Source organism: Carya illinoinensis, chromosome 2, assembly GCF_018687715.1.
Source record: "Carya illinoinensis cultivar Pawnee chromosome 2, C.illinoinensisPawnee_v1, whole genome shotgun sequence".
NCBI lineage: Eukaryota > Viridiplantae > Streptophyta > Magnoliopsida > Fagales > Juglandaceae > Carya > Carya illinoinensis.
This window is the reverse complement of record NC_056753.1, coordinates 36,369,753-36,384,144: the sequence shown is the minus strand read 5'-3', so window position 1 is coordinate 36,384,144 and position 14,392 is coordinate 36,369,753. Positions and strand designations below refer to the sequence as shown.

Below are 14,392 nucleotides of genomic sequence, written 5' to 3'. Positions count from 1 at the left end.
ATCTCGATCTAATGAGTTGTCCCCAACACTTTCATTTGACATGCATAGTGAAAGTGGATTACTGGAGTATTTCTGAACAGCTAGCTTCTCATGATTAAGTCTCTTTTACTCGGGCTTCTGAATTCTCTGTCGAAGAAATATGGCTATCTTTTTGCACTCTGCATTGAGACACCAACCGGACATACTTTTCGTGCTTTCAGGTAATAAGAAAGGAAGGCCGTCACCTCATCATAGAGACCACGCGCGTGCCCAAGCAATGGCATGCCTCCATGCATGCACCATCAATCGCTCCCTGTTGCCAGTTATTGCTGCATATACAATGCCTGTACCGTTATGTTAAGCACGTAGAACTGTTGCCATTAAAATTAATATTTATATAAATAATTTTACATTATAATAATGTAAAAATATCACCTAAATTATATTCGAGATACCTGAAAATCTTCTCGTTGGTCAATGGCCGCAGTTTATACAAAAACTGGATCGTGATCTTCCAAAACAAAAGTGAGAAATTCTGTCTGCCCCACAAAAAGTGAACAGAAAGAGGCGAGGGTGTAATAAATGATAAATATGCCCTCAACAAAGTTCCCCAAGGAGGGCAGCCGCGTAATCGAGTCGTTGAACCAGACAAAGTGGAGCCAAAAGTTTGTCCAGCGAGGATTTTCCCTTTTTTTCTTTTTTTTTGTTTATTAAATATCATAATCTCTCCGTCTCTCTGGGTGTTCTTATTTATCCATATTTTCCACTTCGCAGCATAAAACGTCCCTGACCCTCCGCCTTCAATCACCCATTTCTCAAATTCTTATTATATTTTAGATCGAGGCAAATCCCGTGAAGCTCCCAGATCCACCATTCCTCTGTTTCTCGAGGTAAACATGCTTGACCCTGCGAATTTGGGTACGTTTAATTGCCCATTGTACAAGATCCTATTCAATCTCTTTTATCGAAGCTGTTCCATTTTCCTTGGGTTTGCTCTTAGAGATTCTTACATTCCACCATTAAGTGTTTCTCTAAATCTCTGATCGCTTTCTGAGAAAGCTGAGGACATTTTGAAGGAAACTTGAATTTTGATTCTGTTTTCTTTCTTCTATTTTCATATAATGACTAATGAGGGTGAACAATGTACTTAATCCAAGTCAAATATCTGTAGATGGATTAACTGAGTTGGATTTCATCCTCAGAAAAAACATATTTGGATAAATCCCTTAAAGTTTCAAAATTGAGGGGTTGTTCTCGCTCTTTTCCTCGTTTTATCCAATCCAAATAGAATGAATGAGTTATTTTCCCTTGGTTGACATAGTCTAGCCGCATTCTTGATCTCTTTTTGGTTTTAGTTAATGGAGTAGATTAGTAACTTAGGGTGTCGCTGAAAAGGAAAATCCAAGCAGGCTGTGATTTTGAAACTGATCTAACGCCTTGGACTTGGCGTAAATATTAGCTCTTCGAGAAGAGTTCAGATCCGAGGCAACAGCAATGTCTTTCACCGGCACCCAACTGAAATGCAAGGTTTGTGAGAAGACAGTTTATCCGGTAGAGCAGCTATCTGCTGATGGGGTTGTTTACCACAAGTCTTGCTTCAAGTGCTCCCACTGCAAGGGGACGCTGAAGGTATATCTGGCTAGTTTTTCACCTTTTTTCTGATATTGCAGTTCTTGCTGATATGTTTATATTTTATCTTGTTTTGTCCACTTTGTATGAGTCCACTGTGAAAGCATCTGCAAGTATTTTTATTTAGAGAGTTACTTGTATTGTTCATGTTGCTATTAGATGGAATTATTATGTAACCTAGCTTACTTACCAATAAATGATGTAACATGGCAAGAATGATTTGCATTAACCCGCCTTCCGATTTGTGGATCGATTTTATGTAGCCTATTGATTTGGACGATTTTTATGTTTTCAGCTCAGCAACTATTCCTCAATGGAAGGGGTTCTGTACTGTAAGCCTCATTTGGAACAGCTCTTCAAGGAGACTGGTAGTTTCAACAAGAATTTTCAGTCACGTATGTCCATTTTCCACATAAGTTCAATATATGATTTTTGTGGAGATTTTCTTTTCTTCCTACTTAATTTTCCATGAATTTCATATCCAACAGCTGCAAAGTCAGCTGAGAAGCTAACTCCAGAGCTGGTAATTTTCCTACTGCACTGCATGTATTCATCATTTGATTTTGATTTTGAGTGGAAAATTTTATTGAAAGGAGTCTAATCTGTTTTTGGGCATCGTCACTGATTCTCAAAAGCTTAAGTTGGTTTCAGACTAAGTCACCCAGCAAAGCTGCCAGCATGTTTTCTGGGACACAAGAAAAATGTGCTACCTGTGGTAAAACGGCTTATCCGCTGGAGAAGGTAAAATTCTGAAATCCTCAGAAGTCAATTGGTTGTGATATTCTGCTTGAGGGGTTGTATTGAAGTTTTGTACGCTTACAGACTCTTTGCACTTTCTTCCACTACATAGTTTCCCCTTTTTCCTTGTCCAAACCTGGCATAGTTTCCCCTTTTTCCTTGTCCAAACCTGGCATAGTTTCCCCTTTTTCCTTGTCCAAACCTGACAGTGTGGGTTCTAAGATGACCCTTTGGGCTTGTTTCTAGTAGATGAGTGAGTGCGTTCCCCGTGGGCATTCACTTCTAATCATATTCTTCCAAATTACTTTGAATGTGTAACATTTCATGGATATAGAGGATGATTGTGCTTGTTTGTTTTTTGCACTGTTATATGTGCCAGAGTTTACATTCGGTAGTGATTCTCCAAAGTGCGACTGCAGATGCAAGAGTGAAAATTTGTTGCGTCTAACATTACTTGGTGAGCGTTTGTAGGCCTATATCAATGTTGTTAGGTGAAGTGAGAAAATAGTTGGAATGCTGCTTGGGGAATCAGGTTGCCAATTATTAAGTGACAGAAGGGACACAACAGATAAAAGCTATGCCGGAGCCAAGTTTGGCTATGTCTGAGACTAAGGGAGATGGGCATCTATTTGATAAGGAGTCAAATTAATTCTTTGCTTAGTCAAGTTCTCTTTGACAACAAGTGGAGCCTTTGTTTAGGTTGCTAGTTTTTAAAGCCAATAATTGCAAAATACGGATAAGAGAAAATGCTCTTGGGAGTATTTTATTAGTAACTCTTTTATACTGATAAAAAATAAAGTATTCTACCAATAAATCTTTCATAAAAAATAGCATTTTACCCCCTTAAACTGCCGGTCTTTTGCATTATAACCATCAAAATTGTTACTTTAACCCCTAAGATTCAGCTTCTTTTGCAATTTACAACTCTTTTAACATTCAACCATTAGAATCGTGTCATACTACCTAATGTTTTCCATCTTAATGGTAAAAAATTTCACAATGAGGTAAATTGCAACTTATATTGTCGGGGGGCTAAATGACAACTTTATTGGTTTGGTACTCATGTTTCAAAAGTAGCGGTAGATTGAGGATAAAGTGTGATTTCCCAAATGTTTTGTGAGCTATGCAAAGCAAGTGCGCAGCCAATCCTTCTACCATAGTGATTGGTGGGATGTGTTGCTCCAATTAAGTGCCCAGCCAATTTATTTTGGCTGTACATGCATAACGTTATGCAGGTAGACGCATATAATGTAATGCAGTTGCTTAATATCATTACCAGGATAATATGATCCCCCTTGTATGCATTTTGATCGAGATTAGACTCAAATCACATTTTACGGCTGTGATAACGTGGGCTTGTTTGGACCAAAAATTTGCAGGTGACTGTGGAGAGCCAGGCCTATCACAAGTCATGTTTCAAGTGCTCTCATGGTGGCTGTCCTATAACCCCATCTAATTATGCAGCCCTCGAGGGCATTTTGTATTGCAAACACCATTTCTCCCAGCTTTTCAAGGAGAAAGGGAGTTACAACCATCTTATCAAGTCTGCATCAATGAAACGTGCAGCAGCCTCCGTTCCAGAGGCTTAGACTCCCTATCCGTGAATTATGGTTTGACTACATGGCTTTCTTTTTGTTTTTTGAGCGTGTTTCTTCTTATTCTCATCTCAATGGTGGAGAACTAGCAAAACTTGGTTCAGCTCTGTGTTCCGTTTTTAGCTCGTCAGTGTTGAGCATGCTGTTGTGTTTGCTAATGCCACCTTTGTAAAATGGACTGATTTGCAGAACTTTACGAGCTTTATGTGCTTTCAGTATTGGCTTGTTACAAAAAAAATGGAGTGAGAAAATTTGGCAATGTTATTTGTGACCCTGAAAGATGCTGTTTGTGCTTATAAGAAAATAGATTCCATGATAAGATTTGGTAAAATAAATGTTCTCCTTGTATCAGTCAAATGGACAGGAACAGAGTTTTTCAATTTTCTCGTGAAACAAAAATAGGCAGTGGGAAAAAAAACGAAGAGAAAAGCCCTGAAAGACTAGAAAGTTGATCAACTGAATTGTTTAGTGGTGTTGATCACTCCAGTGGAGTTGTAGGGCCAATGATTGATGAGAATCTTACAGTAATGGCCCCATGTGTGTTCTATTTAAGCCCTGAAGAACTGATTCTCGGAAGGGGATGGACCCATAATCCATTTATTCTAATGGATCCGATAAGATCTCATCTTCTTTTAAGATTTCCACACTCAGTGGTGTGTATCTTTAAATAGAAGTATAAAAATTGATAACTCACTAAATAGTGTGTGGTATAAAGATGATAAGCAGTATCTCATAAATTACAAAAAAGAAGAAGAAAGAAAATGCAAATAAAAATATAGTTACAACTAGTCGTATCGTATTTCTGTCTACTCACTGTTAAATCGGAGATCTCCAGTCCGAAAAGGAGTGTGTGACTAAAGTGGAAACAATGATAGGATGCATTCTGATTTCGTACCCTTTTTTTTTTTTTTTTCCTTTAATATTATAATTTGTCATTTATTTAATTATCCTTTCACTTTGATGGAAGAATGCATACTGAAGTTCGCCGTCTGGCAACTTGCCATCTTTTGTAGACTTTTTGATGGACAACATTGCGCCAATATGCCCCCATGAGTTCCTTCTTTCATTGTTTCTTCTTTTGTTCGCTTTTGGTGAAAATGACTTTCACGTGATCAAGTATAATAAATAATTAATAATAATGGTCTGTTGTGTCGGCGAATCAAGCCGAATCCTGATTGTTATCTTTTTATTTTAGGAGTTCATTTTATGGAAGGAGGAATTATTTATAAATAAATAAAGACAATATTTACAGCCTGATTGATTGTACATAGTAACATATATTCTTGAAGTTTCTTATCTATATACTTTCTATAGAAATGGGCATAAATGTGTTTAGGCAACATTTAAATTTATAGGGATTGTTTTGAAATTATAGATGATCTTAAAATACGAGATAGGTAACCTGGACCTGGGGGGCTGAAATATGGGTGCGGTAGAAGTTAGAACTGCCGACAAATCCATGGACCAGAGGTAGGCACCACTCACCAGGCAGGCAGTCTGACGCTCGGGTTATTTATAGACAGAATATCAGGCTTTGGTCCCAGTTTGAGGCATTATCTTCCGGTTCCTGCATATTAGAGGAAAATATGCCAGGGTTTCTCTGCTCTCCTATTTGCATGATGAGCTTTTTTTCCCACAGCAAATGGGCATGATGGACCTAATCGTCTAAAATTCCATTTTGGTTTAAACACTCGGATCAAGAGGTTGAACCGGGAAGCATTTCCATTTGTACTCGGCCAGTGACCACTTTTCCATAGATTCAGAGAGAAAAAAGAAGATGGCTGTTGTTCCCATCCGACTATGCAATTTTTTCAGCAGTTTCGATATCCTTGTATGTGGTTGGAAGTAAATCCTTGCAAGCGGAGATATGATCACAGAATGGAAAGATTATGTATGCTTTTCATTAATTAATCAATATTTGGAATGTTAATAACAGACTGACTGTGTTGAGACCCAATTCTACAAACCCTTCCTGAAAGAATGAGAAAGCATTTCCAGACATTCCTCCAAAACCCTCAGACGGGAATAATAGAGGCATATAAGTCGCTTATTGAACTTTTTCTACTTTTAAGGCTAATCCTGAATTTTTGCTGATACAAGTGGAAGCCAATCTCTGAGGCTTCCGGGCAAAGGTAGAAAAAATATTAGAGGGAAGAACCAAGGCACCAACCATGATCGCCAAAACTCCCCTCCATTTGCGTCAATGCTGTACTTGCTTTAGAAAATTGAATTATAGAAAAATCCACTTAATTCACTCCCATAATGATGTCATTTGCTTCGTTTCTTGGCTTCACTGTAGAGTATAACTCCGAAGACTGTGAGTGCATAACCGAGCATTCCAGTAACCGAGACAGGATTTCTAAAAATTAAAATTGAAACCACCACAGCCACTGCCCCTTTTGCATTTCCTAATACCTGAAAGAACCAACAACCCTTTCCTTTACAAAGCTTGAACTTCCAAATTATTTAGGTGGAGAAAAGAAAAGGATTCAGTAGTTAAAAATAGCCAAAAAAATATACATATCAGTAGATGGACGCAACATAGGATATGCAAAGAGAGACCTACAACGTCAATTAAACAATCGTCCCCCTCACACCTGGAATTGCTACATGGAACTTGCGCCACACACCTTCTACCTACATACTTTTGGCCATCCTTCCTAGAGTGCCTTCTTCAATTTAAACCAAACCGCTCCCCCTAAAACAGTTTTAATGTATTGTATTCCATCATCCATGATCAAAACCATCTTAGATGATTCTCTCATCATGCTCTCAACCCACTCATCCGTTTCATCATCCCTACTTTTACGATAATCTTTTGAAAGTCCAATTATGATGCTAACAAAATGGATATGATCAAGTTAACAGGGGCACACCAACATGAAAAGAAAACTGTTTATCTTTACCTATTCACTCTTTCCATAAGCACCATAACTAGCAGCAAGAGAATATAACTGCACTGGAGAATTTTCACCAAATTTCCAAGATATCACGCATGGGTTTTGGGAATATTCAAGGCACCCAAATAAAACATAAATCTTATTGGAAATGGAGCTGCTAAATTTTGGTCATTGGAAAAGTAAAGATCACTCCTCCTGAGCAGTTGTTCTTCTAAAGGCAAAAATATAACTGATTTCTTAGATCCCAAAGACGAGAACAGGCAATTAACTAACAGAAACCATCATTCATGTTGAACTACAATTAGAAATTAATATATATCATGAATCTATACCTGGAGAGTAAGAGCACTGGTGTGTTTGGTGACCAAGAAATTGGTCAGGTTCACAAAATATGCCAGTGCCGAGTTGAATAGTAGATACCAGATGATCTTAAAATCATCTCTGGCGAGAGCCAGGGTGATGCCAACCACATTTTCTTCCATAATAAGTGTTGCAGGTAGCAGAAAGACAACAGCTATTGGAGCCATGTAAAGAAGAAGGTTCATAGAATTCAGCTTCTCCCTAGAATAATATCACGTGCCTCTTAGTACACTATAGTTTTAAAATAATCGAAATACAGGACCAAGAACTGCCATCAACATCACTCTCAACAACAGTAACACGGTTCCTTACCCTTCAGAAGACAGCAAAATCCCTTGCAGAACTGATTTGAGTGCCCTTGCAGCTGTAGCTGCAACACAAAATATGAACCCAAACAGATGGAAACTTGGTTCACCCTGTGCCCATATGAAATTATGGCAAAATTAGAAGACATAACCATGAATAGAGACAACAGTAAATCGCAAAATTAAAGATTATTTAATACTAGAAGCAGCATCCCTGTCTCTAATCCAAACACTATCAATAACTGAAACAACCAAATATAAACCTCGAAAAGAAAAAACAAAATATTTCTAAGGTTCATCAGTCAGCCCGATTGTACCGCACAAGTAAATACAAACCTCAACTACAGCATATAAACTAGGTTCAGATGGGAAAAAGGTGAAAAATCTTACGGTTACAAAGATAACTTATCCTAGATCTTCCGGCCGTAAAAAATTGTTTTATACCAATCCTCCAAACCCATCTGCACAATTCGCAGAAAATCCCAATAAAACTGACCTAGGAGATATCAAAGCAAATCCCATAACCACAACTCAAGTAATTCCCAATAAAATTGATCAATTCGCTCATGACCCATCTCCACATTTTTGCAGTGCAGTAATTCCAAGTGATACGGACCCAATTGCAAAGAAAGTAGTGCACATTCAATTGCAAAACTAAAACCCATAACCAAAATTTAAAGTAGTTCCCAATAAATTAGCAAAAAAGAAATAGTCCATACCCCGCTTGCGATGATGACCCCAGTAACAACAGGAATGAGGGTCACATAGGTAAGCCAAGCCTCCCTCTTCAAGGTCATGAGGTAGGCAAAAACCGCGGTGAAAAACGGCGTCGTGGCCCCGATAGCCTGGTTGAAGGAGACAGGCAAGAACCGGAGAGAGACGTTGCCGAAGACGACCGACACGCAAAAGACGAGGCTGAGCGCGGAGATCTTGAAGAACTGGACTCGGGACCGAATGGTCTGCATGGGGACAATCTTCATCCAGGCGATGGCGACGTAGCTGAGCAGAGAGCAAGCGGTCATATGGCACATGGTGAGGAAGATCGGGTACTTGAAGCCGTAGTTACTGAGCAAGTACTTGTTGAGCAAAAGGACCCCAATGTTGGAGGAGTACCAGGAGGCCACGAGCCCGATCGTGAACAATCGGCTTGAGCTCTTCATTTTCGGCGGCGTATCTCGATGTGACGGCTGAGATGAGATGAGATTTTCTCAACAACCAAATAGAGGGAAGAGACAGATGGATAGAAAATATTCAGGTGAGTTGGTTTGTACTAAGACGAGAACATGGATACAGATCTGTTGGGGTTTGTGCGTATGGAGATCTGGGCATTGGTAAACTCAATAAAGAAGAGAGACCAGGGAAGATATTGCAGAGGACTGGATAAACTTCCATGGATCTGAAGGAGAACAGATTTTCATTTCATTTCTCAGACATAGCGAGAGAGGAGAGGGGGAGATAGAGAAAGAGAGGCGGACCTGGCTGGAATTTAAGGATTGGGGGTCGAGTATTGAGGACGATCGACGAGGAATGTGCCGGCCTCTGCAAACAGGGGGAAGGGAGAACGAATGCGATTGACAATTTAACAGAGAGAGTTTTAAAGCAGTGACAGGGGATGCATACCATAAACGCGCATGTCAAAACTCTTTCATAAATGCCACGGAATTTAGGGTGGTTTTAGTTTTGTGCCAGTATTTGTTTTTGGACCATCCTACACTCACTGATAAAACTTACACAGTAGTTACCGAACGTATAATTTTTATTTTTTATTTTTTACAACTACTTTTTAAATCTCTATAAATATTTAAAAAAAATTAAAAATTTATTAAAAAATACATTTTTAACTATCAAGTAAAAAAAAAATATTACAATCAATAACCTTTCTCGGTGAATTTTCTCGATAGAATAGCATTTTCCTTTGTTTTTTTCACTTTCTACTTGTATTTTTTATCATCTTGTTTTACATTTCTTTTCTTTATAAAATAAAAAATTAATAAAATTATAGTTATAGAGAGGTGTACACTGCTGCTGAGTACAAGAAAGCTGTATTTTTTTGTGTAATACCCAGTTTCAATTTTTCATTTTTCTAGAACGAGTTGAAACGTTAGGGGATCCATATTTTGTTAAGGAAATGGTGGTTTGAGTAGACTTACCCCCCTGTCTCTCTCTCTCTCTCTAACGTTAGTGACATCTTTTAACATTCCTTGTACAAAGTCTTTGAATTCTCGAAAAATACTCCCCCCACAAAAAATAAATAAATAAATTCTATTAGGAAATCAGAAAACAAATGTTTTATAGGATGTAATGAATTGCAAATGGGGGGCATCAAGTATCAACAGGTCCATCTCAATTTTTATTCCAATTTTTGTCCCATTTCGGCATGCAATACGGGAGGGTTTTTTTTTTTTTTTTTGTTTCTGTCGGGACTCGGGTCACATAAAAGAAATGAAGGAGCCATTATCACTCCCCCCCCCCCCCAAAAAAAAACCCAACAACAAAAATAATATCTCCAATCTGAATTTTTAAAGGGGAAAAAATGAGAACAAAATAGCAAATAACATTGTGTCGTGGTCCATAACCAAATACCCATGACGGGACACGATCTCGTTGACTTAAGATTTAACGGAAGGTAGAAAATATGTATTCTACGACTAGGGCCGTAATTGACAGTTATTACTTTCAGTGGTCAGAAAAAACTTTAGGTATTGATGGATAGATAGATGAAATAAAATAATTTTATATAAAAGTTAAAAATAAAATAAAATATTATTTTTTAAAATTTTAAAAATTTAATTAAAATTTTAAAAATATTAAATTATTTCTTATATTTTATATAAAATTTAAAAAAAATTATAATAATAAGATGAAATAATTTAACGTGATAGTTTTTAAATCTATATAATCTTTTTAGTTATTTATGTAATAATGAGTTGAGTTAAAATGAAAGTTAAATAAAATATTATTTTTTAATATTATTATTATTTTAAACTTAAAAAAATTAAATTATTTATTATATTTTATGTTAAAAATTAAAATAATTATAATAATTAAATAAAATTAATTGAGAAGAATTATATAACCAAACGCGGAGTAACCTTAGGAGAAGGGTCAAGGCAAAGGGCCAAATGCCGCCAATCAGTAGCCATAGGCCCATGTGGGGCGGGAGAGGGACGGAATGTGCGAATCTGTTGCATGTGATACCTATATCCGAGCCCGTTGAAACAATTTACTTAAAATAATTAATTGGAAATGAGGAGAAAAGTCCAACCTTAATATAATGATCTGGCAGGGTATCAGATAACCGGTAAGCTTGACCGTTGGATACCATGGCAACAACTTCGAAGCTCCTTGATCCCTCCGAACCAAAAGATCCAAACCCCTTCCTTCTACAGCTTACCGACGACGACAGCTTCGTCCCTGATACTTTCAGAGTCAGAGGAGCATCGGATAAGAGCTGAGCCCAACCTGAACGTTTTGCTCCACCTGAAAATCAGCCGATCAGAGAGCTACAAGTTTTTGATTTTTATTTTTTTCAATTAGGGTTAACTAGGCATCTAAGAGACAGGGAGACAAACAGACAGACAGTGAGCGAGTGAGCATACCTTTGAAAAATACAAGGCTTCCCGGAGCAGTTAGAACTGCAATCTGTCGTGCCATTTAAGATGAGTGGGGGTTGGAGAATCGCAGCGCAGAGAGAGAAAGAGAGAGGGTTCCTGGCTGACAGCAGCCAACGGTGAGGGCCAGTGGCCAGTGGGAGGCCAAAGTCCCAGCTCGGTCAAGTATTTTGACATCGAGGATTTTAATGGTCTAGTGCCTATGTGGCACCGTCTGGGTTCCATACATTTGTACGAGATACGCGTCTGGATATAATACGATTGCTGCCTGCTACCTTAAATATTGGCAATGGAATAGCGATTATCAAGTCTAAAATAAAATTTTAAATATTATCTTTTAGTTATAATATAAACTTTTAATTAGATTAGTTTATATAGAATTAGCTATTTTAAATTTTAAATAATAATATAATATTATATATTTTAATAATATTTGATATTTTTTTTAATATTTTATAAATACACTTTATATATTAATTAATAACTTTATTAAAAAGTAAAATTATTATTTTGGAAATATTTTTTCATAGAATATCTAAGTTTTTATATTAAATATATCCCTACTATATTAGAAAATTAGAAACAATAGTAAACATTTTTACAATAAATATCTCCTGCTATATTAGAAAAAAAAAATAATAGAAATATCCTACATGTGATTGTTAACGAGAGAGTGAAACTTTTTATGTAATTTTGGTCTTTGTATAAGAGGGGAGGGAAGCGTTAGTGTGAGTGTGGGATTTAAAATAAAAAAATATGAGTTTGAACTTTGCACATAGCTCTTCAAGTATGGTGAGGAGCTTAAATTTACTGTAGATAAAATCTTAAACTTCTTATATATGGCTAATTCAATGTAAAGAAAAATAAGTTTTAATTTCAAAATTTTAGACTTATATTGAGTAATGACTAATCTATTGTCAATGCTCTTAGTAATCTACTCCATCGCTTGGATACCGTGTATTGGAGAAGGGAGTTGCTATGTATCCGTAACTGTTTGAACGCACACAGCACACACTTTTTATTTTTTATTTTTTTTAATTGTCAAATGCTTTTCTCTCATCTACTCTCGTCTATGTCTCTCTCTCTCATCAAGCTCTCTTTCTCTCTGTCCTCTCTCTCTCCTCAATCTCTCTCTCTCATCAAACTTTCTCTTTCCTCAAGATGGTCTCCCTTTGACCTCTCTCATCTACGTCTCTCTCTCATCAAACTTTCTCTCTCTCTTCGACCTCTTTCTCTTCAAAATCTCTCTAACCTCTCTCTCCTCAAGTTTTCTCTCTCATCAAGCTCTCTTTCTCCTCAAGATGATCTCTCTCTCCTCATCAAATCCTCTCTCTCTCTCCTCATGTATTCTCTCTCATCAAGCGAGATTTCAGACTCTCTTCAATGTCTCTCACTTCTCTCTCTTCAAGTACTCTCTCTCACGTCAAGCTATCACTTTCAATGAAGAGTAAAAATTTGAAAATAAAATTGATTGAGATGTAAGGTGTGTAGTGTGTAATTTACTATAGAAGCTGATGTCAATATTTTCTCATCGTAAAATGCGTAAGTACAAAAATGACAAATAAGAAGGAATTTTTATTTAAAATAATTTAATTACAAACATAATTACATATTAATATTAATATGTGTATTAATTTATTATAATTAATTAAAAAATAAATTTTATTAAAATAATATTAATTTAAATTTTAAATATAAAAAAATTAATATTAATAAATAAATTAATACACGAATTTATTTATACATAATAAAACTCTTCTTATTTTTACATTTATTTTCATCAATAAACACGAACGGGAATTACAACACACCTCGAACCTATGAAAAAATAATAATAATTGGGCTAAAATACATCACACCACGAAACTATGAAGTTTCTTTTTTTTTTTTTTCCTAATCAAGCTTGCATATATATATAAATATTAAAAAGAAATTACAATAAGTCTAAAGAGGGTCTTTGCCACTATCAATATACAAAATACTATTTGAGATGCTAGAAAAAAAAATGCTACCAAACTTAAAGTTTGTAGCGGCCCATTGCGCCACTAAGTGCGCAAATCGATTTTGTGATCTATCGATTTTTTTGAATATCTAATCCTGTTGAGATCTTAAAGAGTTGGCTATATCTTCTATGATCGGAGCGATTTGCCAAATTGCATCTTCTCTATTGATGGAAGAAATGACTAACTGTGAGTCCCCTTCTAAGTTAATAGATGGATGAGCAAGATGTTTCACCATTTTGAAAGTCAGATTTGTTGCGAGAGCTTCTGCAATTACCGGAATTGTGATTGGATTGTTCTCAGTCCATATTTCAATAATCTCTCCTTTTTTGTTCCTATTTAATGCTGAGACTACAAAAAAATCATTTCTGATAGCTGCATCAAAAGAGATACTGATTTGATTTTGGAGTGATTTTTACCATAATTTGTCTGCCTCTACGTTATGAAACTATGAAGTTGGTCATTTAATTTAGGACTTAAAAAAACACGTTCAACTAAAAGAATACGAGTCTGGTAATTTTTTTTTATCATTTTATAAAAGAGTATTAATCTAAAAAACTCAAAACAATTTTTTCTTTTTTTATTTTTTTTTATGGTTTATTATTTTGAATAACGCATGATGCACATTCAGGTAGAAATGCTTTATTTGACATTGCATTTTTTTAAAGCCATGTTTGGATGCTAAGATGGTTAATGAGATGTTTTCAATTCATCTCATATCAACGTCTAAACACCACTCAAGTACAAATACTTTTCACTTTTAAATTTTTTACTTTTTCATATAATCATTATCTAATCATTATAGTTTTTCTAAACTTCCGTGCAAAACATAAAAAATAATTTTTCTTTTTCAAATTTCAAAATAAAAATTATATTATAATAATATTTTAATTTAATTATCCTTTTATTAAACTTTTTCTCTATTATTTTCTAAAATCTCATAATAAAACATCTTAATTTAAATTATTTTACTATTATTTACAAACTATTTAATTAATATTCATAAATTTTCCTTTTTATTTCACCTCAACATCCAAACGAGACGTTAGTCCTTGTAATTCGATCCAAGCACCCGGCAAATAATAGAAGATGTGGATCGCTTTATCTTTGTAAGACTGGAACACAACCAGAAGGAAAGTTACTAAGAATTTTAGACTATAAATGTCTTGGTACTTCTAACCACTTAATAATAGATTTATTACTCTTCATTTCTATACACTATATATAATTTTTTTTTAACTTTTTTTTCTTATCAAATACATAATATATAGATGA

At 35.7% G+C, this 14,392-nt stretch overlaps 2 protein-coding genes across 7 annotated transcripts; one reads left to right on the top strand and one right to left on the bottom strand.

Annotated features, from left to right (window-relative positions):
* Positions 1-703: 703 nt before the first annotated feature.
* LOC122301461 (LIM domain-containing protein WLIM2b-like) lies at positions 704-4,200 on the top strand. Of its 5 annotated transcripts, none has more exons than XM_043112834.1 (6): positions 704-869; positions 1,389-1,608; positions 1,904-2,003; positions 2,097-2,131; positions 2,260-2,349; positions 3,726-4,200. In XM_043112834.1, exons 2-6 carry the CDS (start codon positions 1,474-1,476, stop codon positions 3,933-3,935), a joined length of 570 nt encoding a protein of 189 aa, XP_042968768.1. In that variant the 5' UTR covers positions 704-869; positions 1,389-1,473; the 3' UTR covers positions 3,936-4,200. The 5 variants fall into 5 exon arrangements, with proteins under 5 accessions (XP_042968768.1, XP_042968769.1, XP_042968767.1 ...); XM_043112835.1 differs by having other exon boundaries at positions 1,360-1,608; XM_043112833.1 differs by having other exon boundaries at positions 1,335-1,608.
* A 1,617-nt stretch (positions 4,201-5,817) lies between these two features.
* On the bottom strand, positions 5,818-11,304 carry LOC122301458 (probable sugar phosphate/phosphate translocator At3g11320). Of its 2 annotated transcripts, XM_043112828.1 has the most exons (6): positions 11,106-11,304; positions 10,772-10,986; positions 8,226-8,693; positions 7,514-7,617; positions 7,174-7,402; positions 5,818-6,356 (listed from the first exon to the last, which is right to left on the bottom strand). In XM_043112828.1, the coding sequence occupies exons 1-6, from the start codon at positions 11,158-11,160 to the stop codon at positions 6,210-6,212; spliced, it is 1,218 nt and encodes a 405-aa protein (XP_042968762.1). In that variant the 5' UTR covers positions 11,161-11,304; the 3' UTR covers positions 5,818-6,209. The 2 variants fall into 2 exon arrangements, with proteins under 2 accessions (XP_042968762.1, XP_042968763.1); XM_043112829.1 differs by lacking the exons at positions 10,772-10,986; positions 11,106-11,304 and adding an exon at positions 8,982-9,282.
* Positions 11,305-14,392: the final 3,088 nt, after the last annotated feature.